The 12,812-nt window shown below is 43.5% G+C and overlaps 1 protein-coding gene across 7 annotated transcripts; it reads right to left on the reverse strand.

The window, feature by feature from the left end:
- Positions 1–45: 45 nt before the first annotated feature.
- LOC109879733 (uncharacterized) lies at positions 46–10,270 on the reverse strand. 7 transcript variants are annotated; one of them, XM_031792624.1, is made up of 9 exons: positions 9,822–10,058; positions 9,601–9,676; positions 7,985–8,076; positions 7,625–7,872; positions 7,216–7,456; positions 6,966–7,062; positions 2,861–3,094; positions 2,000–2,175; positions 46–510 (listed from the first exon to the last, which is right to left on the reverse strand). In XM_031792624.1, exons 2-9 carry the CDS (start codon positions 9,628–9,630, stop codon positions 291–293), a joined length of 1,338 nt encoding a protein of 445 aa, XP_031648484.1. In that variant the 5' UTR covers positions 9,631–9,676; positions 9,822–10,058; the 3' UTR covers positions 46–290. The 7 variants fall into 7 exon arrangements, with proteins under 7 accessions (XP_031648484.1, XP_031648480.1, XP_031648482.1 ...); XM_031792620.1 differs by having other exon boundaries at positions 9,584–9,676; positions 9,822–9,998; XM_031792626.1 differs by lacking the exon at positions 46–510 and adding an exon at positions 532–751 and having other exon boundaries at positions 9,584–9,676; positions 9,822–9,998.
- Positions 10,271–12,812: the final 2,542 nt, after the last annotated feature.

Genomic DNA, 12,812 nt, shown 5'->3' on the forward strand with positions numbered 1-12,812 from the left:
TTTATAAGCTATGAATTTAAAGTACACTTTAAAAACTACACAAAGCACAGTCAATCCTACTCATTGTAGGGGCTTTATTATTATTACTTTAAGTACAGATAAAATCAAATACATTTAAAAATACTTACTTTCATTACATTTGTAACTTAAAGATAAAATCAATCAAAGAGACTCGGCGATATGAAGCAGAGGCACAAAGTAAACAGCAAAGCGGGTCTGCAACACCTAAGTGCGTTCAAGTGTGGGGCTAAACATCTCTGCAGGTTTGGTTCAGGATGAAGGAAATCCATTCACATGTGCAGTAGTCCTGCCTTCTCCAATGCTTTATCTACATTAGGAACCAGCTGTCTCTCGTAGTCCCAGACCCTCTTGTCTTCATGCAGCTCCTTCTTGGTCAGTCCTCCTCGTAGAGGAACTCTGACATGGATGATATGACACACGTTAGGAGGAACCTTCACTGTCTGCCCGAAGTTACGCAGCACAGAGTGGACCGACGTCTGCTCCACTGCCCTGGGGTCAGAGACACAGAAGGGTTGTTAGAGAGAGTGGACCGACGTCTGCTCCACTGCCCTGGGGTCAGAGACACAGAAGGGTTGTTAGACAAGAGTGGACCGACGTCTGCTCCACTGTCCTGGGGTCAGAGACACAGAAGGGTTGTTAGAGAGAGTGGACCGACGTCTGCTCCACTGCCCTGGGGTCAGAGACACAGAAGGGTTGTTAGAGAGAGTGGACCGACGTCTGCTCCACTGCCCTGGGGTCAGAGACACAGAAGGGTTGTTAGACAGAGTGGACCGACGTCTGCTTCACTGTCCTGGGGTCAGAGACACAGAAGGGTTGTTAGACAGAGTGGACCGACGTCTGCTCCACTGTCCTGGGGTCAGAGACACAGAAGGGTTGTTAGACAGAGTGGACCGACGTCTGCTCCACTGCTCTAGGGTTGTTAGACAGAGGTTGTAATCTTTTCTAACCAGGCTCGTACATTCATCTTGTAGGGTTGGTAGATTCTAACCAGAGCCCTATACTACAAAGTCTGAGCTCAACTCGAGATAACCACTCACACAAATGTGGCTCACCTTTTATCCAGGTACATTTCTATGGCAAAGTATCCTTAGGAACTAAACTGCTCCGAGGCAGGCTAACTCAGGGCTAACTCTACTTATCCTGAATGAAATGTCTGAGCCGTGAGTTCAGGACCAATGAGATCAGGTTCCCATCATCCCTTTGATTTGAAGAGGACCACTGATTAAATATTGTATTAACCAAATACTTTTTTGTGTAAAAAAATAGTAATATTAAAATACCAATCACATTTGGTAATGACAGGATGCATTTGAAACTTCACTCACAGTATAACTTTTGTATGACTTTATAAAATGATTTTATTTATTGGAGAGGGGAAAAAAGGTGCTTGTGCATTGATAAACACACCAAAAAACAGCATGAACGATACGTAATACAAGAAAGACGGCACTTCTAATAACCCTTTTCACTCCATAATCTGCAGAATTTGCAAGATAGCTTTTCTTTCATGTTGATTTTGGAAAGAATTTAAATTTGGCACTGAATCACCCATGGATTTATGTTTCAGCATTGTCTCAATGAAAAGTTCAGAGTTCGACTAGCCACGTGCGACATGCATGCACAGTTCTAAGTCTGCTAGAGTGAGAAGCAGGAGGACAAGCAATATCCACTGTCGTAATAGGGATGAAGCCTGAGCTGGAATGTGAACCTAACTGAAGCTGACTAGCTTTAGAAAACCCTGAGTACATCTAGCTAGCTTCTTAGTAAACTACTCTGGGCCATACTACCATCTTGGAGGGGTGGTAGACTACAACCTGGTCCATACTATCATCTGGGAGAGGTGGCAGGTTCTAATCTGGGCCATACTATCATCTGGGAGGGGTGGCAGGTTCTAATCTGGGCCGTACTATCATCTGGGAGGGGTGGCAGATTCTAACCTGGGCCGTACTATCATCTTAGAGAGGTGGGAGATTCTAACCTGGGCCGTACTATCATCTTGGAGGGGTGGTAGATGCGATAGTCTGGCTCCTCTCTGTAGATGTGCTCCATGATGTTGATCCCTGGAACATCCCGCCAGCTGGGTCGTTCAAACCTTCCACTGGGCTCAAACTGGGACTTAGGGAAGATGTGGTTCTCTATGAGGAACACTTCAGCCTGGGGAGATGGAGGTTGGGGTGAGAGAAGGTGAAAGAGAGAATGAATTCAGATTTATTTTCTTCATATCTGATCTATTTTTCTCACTGTCCACACTATTGTATTTGGACTCATATCAGACTTGCACATTCACACTGATGTAGCATATGAAATAGCACACAAACGCTTTGCTCATGAATTTCCTGTCACGGTTCCTTTAAATGTTGGAGTGGTTATCTTGGTAATGGCAGGTCATGTGCAAAAACAAACACTTCATAGCACAACAATTCTGATCTGAGCATCCAGACTGAGGATGAGAACCACATACGATTGTGGTATCAAAACTCAAAAGATAAGATTCCATGAGTTTACACAGTTAGCCCAAATCTCTACACAGTTAGCCCAAACCCAAATCTTTAGCTAATTAGTCTTTTGACCAATTAAATCGATTCAAAAAAATATCTGATGTGAGAAGATCTGATGTAATTGGTCAACAAAATGATTATCAACTAAAATCACCAAAGATCAGAAAATGCTGTTAACAAATTGGGGAAAATATCACATTTGTATCAGATGTGCCAAATAATTGAGGAAAACAAATCTGCATTGGATTGCCTGTGTAAACACAGCCTAACATATGCACAACACACACGTAATGATCTACCTTAACACACATACACAGTACTTCCCTGAGTCCTCCCCCTACCTTTGGGTTTTGCCTCTGAAGTACATCCATCATCTGGGGCAGGGTTTGATGCTGGTATGGAGCTATAATCTCATCGATGTCGTTCAGCAGTACATAGCGTGACTGATACATATTTCTGTAGACACAGTCATTTAGAGTGGTCAACTGGCCATAGTAGTGGATGTCCCCTCCATGTTCACTGGGCTGCCACCCACTGGACGGGTTCATGTATTGGTTGATAGGCCAGGGCACCACCTGCAGTCAATTAATCAGTCAGTTAATGAATCCCATCTATCTGTCCATCCATCCAATCAATTAATTCCAAGATGGCATAGCAGTTCAGACTATATTTTTTGTTTTCCTTAAACTCATCTTCAAAACACTCTCCTGCAACCCGCCTCACCAATTTATATATTTTTTTAAAGAAAGTATTATTTACCTCAAATCTGTAATCCTCCATAGAAGCTAACCAGAAGCTAGCCAGAAGCTAGCCCAGAAGCTAGCCAGAAGCTAGCAACCGCTAACTCTGGACATTTATACCTGGATCTCGCAGCTAGCTAGCTGCTATCCGTGTGACTATCGGCTTACGTCGATTCCGGAGCAAACATGAATTATTCCGGAGCTAGCCAGCTGAAGAGTTCCATCAGTCACTCCTGGGCTACAATCACCTATCCGGACCCGTTTTACTGCCAACGCGGAGCCCCACCGGGCCTTCACAACTGGACTACCGACGTTATCGACCCGAGGGAGTTATCCGGCTGGCTCCTCCGTCGCAACGTTACCTGAACGCCCATCTGCGGCCCGCTAATCGTTAGCTGTCTTATCGGCTGCTATCTGAATAGACCTATCGGACAATTTATTTATTTTTATTTATTTTTTCTTGGGCCTCTATAACTATATATATATATTTTTTTGCGAATTGTATTGATCCCCCCTACCACACGGAACCCCACTAATCCTACCGACGGAAACGCACGAGGTGGCTAAAAACAGACCTCCATCCTATGCTAGCTTGCTACCGATGGCCCGGCTAGCTGTCTGAATTGCCGTGACCCTAACCAACCTCACTACTCACTGGACCCTTTTGATCACTCGATTAAGCATGCCTCTCCTTAATGTCAATATGCCTTGTCCATTGCTGTTCTGGTTAGTGTTTATTGGCTTATTTCACCGTAGAGCCTCTAGTCCTGCTCACTATACCTTATCCAACCTATTAGTTCCACCACCCACACATGCGATGACATCTCCTGGTTACAATGATGTTTCTAGAGACAATATCTCTCTCATCATCACTCAATACCTAGGTTTACCTCCACTGTATTCACATCCTACCATACCTTTGTCTGTACATTATACCTTGTAGCTATTTTATTGCCCCCAGAAACCTCCTTTTACTCTCTGTTCCAGATGTTCTAGACGACCAATTCTCATTGCTTTTAGCCGTACCCTTATCCTACTCCTCCTCTGTTCCTCTGGTGATGTAGAGGTGAATCCAGGCCCTGCAGTGCCTAGCTCCACTCCTATTCCCCAGGCGCTCTCTTTTGATGACTTCTGTAACCGTAATAGCCTTGGTTTCATGCATGTTAACATTAGAAGCCTCCTCCCTAAGTTTGTTTTATTCACTGCTTTAGCACACTCTGCCAACCCGGATGTTCTAGCTGTGTCTGAATCCTGGCTTAGGAAGACCACCAAAAGTTCTGACATTTTCATCCCAAACTACAACATTTTCAGACAAGATAGAACTGCCAAAGGGGGCGGTGTTGCAATCTACTGCAAAGATAGCCTGCAGAGTTCTGTCCTACTATCCAGGTCTGTACCCAAACAATTTGAACTTTTACTTTTAAAAATCCACCTCTCTAAAAACGAGTCGCTCACCGTTGCCGCCTGCTATAGAAAATTAGAACCAGAACCAGGAACAGGTATAGCCCTTGGTTCTCCCCAGACCTGACTGCCCTTAACCAACACAAAAACATCCTATGGCGTTCTGCATTAGCATCGAACAGCCCCCGTGATATGCAGCTGTTCAGGGAAGCTAGAAACCATTATACACAGGCAGTTAGAAAAGGCAAGGCTAGCCTTTTCAAGCAGAAATTTGCATCCTGCAACACAAACTCAAAAAAGTTCTGTGACACTGTAAAGTCCATGGAGAATAAGAACACCTCATCTCAGATGCCCACTGCACTGAAAATAGGAAACACTGTCACCACTGATAATCCACTATAATTGAGAATTTCAATAAGCCTTTTTCTACGGCTGGCCATGCTTTCCACCTGGCTACTCCTACCCCGGTCAACAGCACTGCACACACCCCACTTCTTTCTAAAATTATCTGCCGAAATTGTTGCCACCCCTATTACTAGCCTGTTCAACCTCTCTTCGTGTCGTCTGAGATTCCCAAAGATTGGAAAGCAGCTTCGGTCATCACCCTCTTCAAAGGGGGGGACACTCTTGAACCAAACTGCTACAGACCTATATCTATCCTACCATGCCTTTCTAAGGTCTTCGAAAGCCAAGTCAACAAACAGATTACCGACCATTTCGAATCTCACCATACCTTCTCTGCTATGCAATCTGGTTTCAGAGCGGGTCATGGGTGCACCTCAGCCACGCTCAAGGTCCTAAACGATATCTTAACCGCCATCGATAAGAAACATGTGCAGCCGTATTCATTGATGTGGCCAAGGCTTTCGACTCTGTCAATCATCACATCCTCATCGGCAGACTCGACAGCCTTGGTTTCTCAAATGATTGCCTCGCCTGGTTCACCAACTACTTCTCTGATAGAGTTCAGTGTGTCAAATCGGAGGGTCTGCTGTCCGGACCTCTGGCAGTCTCTATGGGGGTGCCACAGGGTTCAATTCTTGGACCGACTCTCTTCTCTGTATACATCAATGATGTCGCTCTTGCTGCTGGTGAGTCTCTGATCCACCTCTACGCAGACGACACCATTCTGTATACTTCTGGCCCTTCTTTGGACACTGTGTTAACAACCCTCCAGGCAAGCTTCAATTCCATACAACTCTCCTTCCGTGGCCTCCAATTGCTCTTAAATACAAGTAAAACTAAATGCATGCTCTTCAACCGATCGCTACCTGCACCTGCCCGCCTGTCCAACATCACTACTCTGGACAGTTCTGACTTAGAATATGTGGACAACTACAAATACCTAGGTGTAAACTCTCCTTCCAGACCCACATCAAACATCTCCAATCCAAAGTTAAAACAAAGCATCCTTCACTCATGCTGCCAAACACACCCTTGTAAAACTGACCATCCTACCAATCCTCGACTTCGGCGATGTCATTTACAAAATAGCCTCCAATACCCTACTCAACAAATTGGAAGGCAGTCTATCACAGTGCAATCCGTTTTGTCACCAAAGCCCCATATACTACCCACCATTGAGACCTGTACGCTCTCATTGGCTGGCCCTCGCTTCATACTCGTCGCCAAACCCACTGGCTCCATGTCATCTAAAAGACCCTGCTAGGTAAAGCCCCCCTTATCTCAGCTCGCTGGTCACCATAGCATCTGTAGCACGCAGGTATATCTCTCTAGTCACCCCCAAAACAAATTATTTCTTTGGCTGCCTCTCCTTCCAGTTCTCTGCTGCCAATGACTGGAACGAACTACAAAAATCTCTGAAACTGGAAACACTTATCTCCCTCACTAGCTTTAAGCACCAACTGTCAGAGCAGCTCACAGATTACTGCACCTGTACATAGCCCACCTATAATTTAGCCCAAACATCTACCTCTTTCCCTACTGTATTTAATTTATTTATTTATTTTGCTCCTTTGCACCCCATTATTTTTTATTTCTACTTTGCACATTCTTCCATTGCAAATCTACCATTCCAGTGTTTTACTTGCTATATTGTATTTACTTTGCCACCATGGCCTTTTTTTGCCTTTACCTCCCTTATCTCACCTCATTTGCTCACATCGTATATAGACTTGTTTCTACTGTATTATTGACTGTATGTTTGTTTTACTCCATGTGTAACTCTGTGTCGTTGTATGTGTCGAACTGCTTTGCTTTATCTTGGCCAGGTCGCGATTGTAAATGAGAACTTGTTCTCAACTTGCCTACCTGGTTAAATAAAGGTGAAATAAATAATTCCTACTTCAACAAAGCCCTCCTGTGTGTAACTCTGTAGCAGTCTCTCCAGGTCTGGTCCACAGCTGGTGTTATACACCACAACATGCTGCACTCCCAACAACCTGCAACAAAGCAAGCAATCAATCAAACAACCAATCAATCAATCAATTAACCAACAAACCAATCAATCAATTAACCAATCAATCAACCAATCCATCAATTAACCAATCAAGGAATCCATCAGTCAATCAACCAATCACTTAATCAATACTCACTTGTACATCTCCAGAGTCTGGGTGACCTGAAGCACGTTGTTATAATCGCCAAATAAATTGGACCAACAGACAGTGAAGTTGGACTGAAACTCCTCTTCCTCCCTTTTCACAAGGTTCTGGATGCGGAGGAAGGTTTGGTTCTGAGCGAGCTCGGCGTCAGCTTGTGTGGCGAGGGTCACGTGTGACGGGTCGCAGTCGGGATGATTCGGACAAAGGACGTCGGTCGTCACGAAGCGGAACCCTTTATCCCAATATAGAACAGGGACACATATATTTACTGTATAGTGTAAACTAAATCAACAAGTCAACAAACCAATCAGCAAATCACCAAGCCCCTTATTTCCTTGATTCGGGTGTTGATTCAGGTGTGTCAGTGCAGGGCTAAAACCAAATAGCAAATAGCAGGTACCAAAGTGATCAGAGTGCATCTGGACTTCAGCCTTCATTCCATTAGCCCAGTGAGTCCCACAGTAGAACACACAGTACAGAGGCTGGACAGAGTCTCGTCTGAAGATACTGATGATGCGTACGGAGCTTCCCTCCAAACGATGTTCCTTGTAGGCCCCCACCATGAAGTGTTTGGTGTCGTTGACAGGCGTGATGGACTGGTCAGAGATGTGGTGCGGATAGAGGTGCTGGTGGTTGCCTGGCTGTGACCTGAGGAATCATGGACAGATGTTGTATTTCTACAGCAGAAATGTGTGTCCCAGACAATGTTCTCCCTTTGGCACTTTTATTTCTTGATCGTACGGCAGAGGCTTCACGGTACCTGGGCAATGTGAAGATGACGTAGACCATGACTGCCAGAGCAGAAGCTATCAGTAGAGGGAACGTACGCCTCTTCACCATCATGAGCCAGATCTAGAAAGGTAGTTTATAGAAGGTGAAGGTTGAGGTGACCTTTGAAGAGAAGTGAAAGTTAATAATGTAGTCGCACTTGTTCCCTGGCTGCATTTACACAGGCAGCCCAATTCTAATATTTTTTTCTCACAAATTGGTCTTTTGATCAATCAGATCAGCTCTTTTGCACATAATTGGGCAAAAGATCAGAATTGGGCTGCCTGTTTAAACGCAGCCTCTGATCCTTAGAGTGAGATGAAGACATGCATGACATGCATAATACTGTATCTAATGACACTCAATGGGCCTCAAGTTCAAGTTTCAACTTTCAGCATTATTTGTCCCAGAGAGGGCAATAGTGGCTTTGCAGCAGGGGAGCACGTATGACATGAAAAACATATCAAATCCACATGGACCAGAATGGAAACTACAGCAAGGGACACAATTGAAATAAGTAATACACTCTGTTGTATTATCTCTGTCTAGATGTGTACTGTGTCTATGTATTTGTTAAACTGTCAAATAAAATAAATAAAACACTGCTTTCAGGGACAAATATTTTTTTTTATCAGTTAGTTCTGGTCTGCTTAACGGGGTGGCTCTCACAAAGGGACCAATGCATTAGCAGCTACTGTAGGTCAGGTCTGCTTAGTTGACTGTATATGAACCAGTAAAAAATGAGGAAGTGGGATGTCTCTCATCTGCTTCTGTCTCTGTGCTTACCACACACACACACACACACACACACACACACACACACACACACACACACACACACACACACACACACACACACACACACACACACACACACACACACACACACACACACACACACACACACATAGAGTCGACACACAGCTAAATGCCATCATGCGCATCACCCACAATCTGCAGTTAGAATGACTGCCAAGGTAGGGAAGATTGATAAATGAGACTAAACTGTCTAAACTGCATAACCATGTCTATAACAGGTGAAATGAATCCAACCACTTGCAGATTGGATTAGTTAAGATTATTTTTATTTGGGAACTGGCACACTATGATCCACCCTGCATCCCCTGGCTCCCTGTCCTGGCAAACATCACCCCCACACCAAATATAAGCCTCCCATCACCTAGATGGTAACTGTAATCAGTTATGTAATTATCAAAAATATTGTAATCAGATTACAGATACTTTTGAAAATCTAGATGATTACTTCTTGGATTACTTTTAAATTCAGAAAGGATGTTTGCGAACAAATACATTATGACACCTTTCAGTTTCTCATCAGGATCCTGGCAGCGCTGTTCTGGATGTAGTGGTGATGACAGTAGTTCTGACTGACAACTTTACCAGGAGGACTTGCCGATGTCAAACTCTTTCCATTAACCTAATATATACTAAATGAAACGTTGTTTGCTTAGCTAGCTCGGTTGCTCATGCCAAATGAATATGTTACTATCACGTATCTGAAAATACATGATCAACTTGATGTTTACTGATCATGAAAAGCATGCAGCTACTTGCTGCGTAGAAGCTTTACTGTAATTGGAGAAATACATTTCCATAATGGTGTGGGGAACATCTCATATGCGTGTTTCCCGCTCAACGTAGAACCGGTTTGTAGAGTTTGCGACTATAATAAAAAAAAATAGTTATACAATGTATTTAACAATCCCTTGGAAACGGCAAGTAGCCTAGTTATTCATGTTATTTTCAGCGAATATGGTATATATTTCCGGCACCAACATCAATCAATTTCAAGAAAGATCTGAATATACCTGTGTGTAAATCCAGGAAAAGGAAGGACTGCATTATATCCACAAAAAGGTAGTGGTGTGTAGATAAATTCACATCTGTTAGTAATTGGATATGTAGACGGACGAGTCGGTCAAGGATCGATTCAGACAAGGTGGTAAATTGTATGACAAGCTACAGTTTATTCAGAGTGAAGATATCTAGAACAGCGTAATTACGGCTCTCCCGCTGGTTCGTACGGAAGCGCAGACGAAGAAGAGGCCGTTACAATCAGTACACCACTATTATATAGAAAAGAATGTAGGTTGATTCTGGAAGATCGGATCTTTGGATTGGTTCAGCTGGGGTGTAGTCTGTAGTCTTCCGCCATTGGCTCAGTTGTCTGTCCGTCATCGTAGAATCCTCTTCGGGCATTCAACGTTCAGCTACAACGGAGATCATGTGTGTGTGCGCTGGTTTTGGCCATTAGTGTAATGCGGGAGCTATCCTGTAGGGGACCCCACAGGCTCAACTCTGAGTTGTAGCCCTTTATCAACAATAGTTTGGTCACCTACATAAGAATTAGCATTTCTCTACACATCCAAGCACTGATATTTTTTCAAAGTTCAAATTGTTTAGTCGAATCCACCAAACGCAGCCAAACCATGCAAATGGTGTGGATATCACTGTCCACTATTTTATGCGGCAGTACCCTCTCTCTCTCTCTGTCTCTCTCTCTCGCCCTCTTTTTTTCTCTGTCTCCCACTCACATGTGGGTCTCACAATGCCGAGCAAAACATTTCATTCCCATAGGGAAACCTAGGGCATGACATCTCACATGGGCGTATGCCTGTCTCACAGCGCATCCTTGCTGGTAGAACCGGTTTGTAGAGTTTGGAACTATAAGGTTCTGTCTGCATTTTGGTGAAAATGTAGCTATTGACATAACCTTGTTCTGTTCGATGTTCTCTAACTATATAAATACCACAATTCATGTTAATTTCAAAAGATACAAATCACGGACACCATTCAAACCAATGAGGGTTTGGAAACTTTAAAGCCAATTATCTCAGAATAATATTTTTACAGATAGAACCTTATATTCCCAAGCTCTCATAATAATCTGTCTTGTAGTTGTACTTCAATTGAAAATGTGCTTAAAGTTTTGAAAGAATAGCCTTTTTGATGGTCTGTTTAGATTTTTGTATAAGAGTTGTGAAAATGTACCACATACACTACATGAAAAAAAGTATGTGGACACCTGCTCGTCCAACATCTCTATCAAAAATCATGGTCATTAATATGGAGTTGGTCCCCCCTTTGCTGCTTTAACAACCTCCATTCTTCTGGGAAGGCTTTCTACTAGATGTTGGAACATTGATGAGGGTACTTGCTTTCATTCAGCCACAAGAGCATTAGTGAGTTCGGCACTGATGTTGGGCGATTAGGCCTGGCTCACAGTAGGCATTCCAATTCATCCCAAAGGTGTTTGATGGGGTTGAGGTCAGGGCTCGGTGCAGGCCAGTCAAGATCTTCCACTCTGATGTCAACAAACCATTTCTGTATGGATCAAGCTTTGTGCATAGGGGCATTGTCATGCTGAAACAGGAAAGGGCCTTGCCCAAACCGTTGCCACACACACACACAGACACACACACACCTCATGCATAGGGGAATTGTCTTGCTGAAACAGGAAAGGACATTGCCCAAACTGTTGCCACACACACACATACACATACACATACACACACACACACACACACACACACACACACACACACACACACACACACACACACACACACACACACACACACACATACACACACACACACACACAGCCTTTGTATGGAGTAATTAATCATTATATTCAGAGAGGATCCAATCCATCCTCTCCTTGCACACATACACACACACGCAGGCACGCGCGCGCGCACTGAACGGTCTGGACGTAAATGCTGCGTCAATTAGCTCTGGTTGGGAGAGATGAGGCACCTACTTCATGTAACAATATATTAATGGAATGGGATTAATTAGGATTATGGATTAAGAGTATTAAAGATGCACTATGCAGTGATCGCTCTGAAATTTCCTGGTTGCTAAAATTGTAACAGTTCACTTAATTTCAGTTTATGTGACAAAACAAGGAAGTATAGTGTAGAGAATCATTGTACCATGTAAACCACTGTGAAATATATTTTCCATAAACAAAAATATTGAGTTTTCAGCTGTTTTTTCAGCTGTTTGAAATTGGTGTACAAAACCGAAAGTAAAAACAGCGAAGTAAAGAAATTGAAAATCACATAGAAACGATCTACTGCATCTTAGACTTGCTTTCAATGATAGTGACAGATGTAAAACACACATTTCTATGTGAATTTGATTGGGTCACCCAAAATGTTACATATTGCAGCTTTAAGTAGAATGGGATTTGTAGGGTATATCAGACTCCTTCACCCATGCTTGAGGGTTGCTTCGATATCTCCTCCTCAGACGTGCGTGTATGTGCACTTGTGTTGCGATACCTTTAACTGTGGCTCTAATAGCAGATAGCAGGGTTCCCTCCTGAGGCAGTCAGAGGAACAGCAGGCCGCAGAGACCTCAAAGACAGAATGAATTCACCACATGGCACCTCACTACACTCACCGCCCCTAGGCTCCACAGTCTAAGATGTTCTCCTCACAAATAGATTGTATAGATTTCCTACCATTAATACGGCAGATTTCACGCTATTAGAGACTATCTATATCCTTCAATGTTTCATGTCCTAAGGCCTCTCTCTTTCTACTCTCTGTTACGCTTTTTATTCTCTCTCCCTCTCGCCCTTTTTGTTTGTAAGGGTTTAACACTGCTTACCTCAAAATACTGCCTTCATGCATCATTAGAGAACAGCGGAGCATGTGTGTGTATGTGTGTGTGACTGTGTGAGTGTGTGCGTGACATACTACATAAACAGCAATGAAAGAGCCTGCTCTAAATGTTCTACTCTGGGCCAGTGTTTCTCTGTGTGTGTGTGTGTGTGCGTGTTTGAGGCA

This window comes from Oncorhynchus kisutch, linkage group LG16 (assembly GCF_002021735.2).
Source record: "Oncorhynchus kisutch isolate 150728-3 linkage group LG16, Okis_V2, whole genome shotgun sequence".
Classification (NCBI taxonomy): domain Eukaryota; kingdom Metazoa; phylum Chordata; class Actinopteri; order Salmoniformes; family Salmonidae; genus Oncorhynchus; species Oncorhynchus kisutch.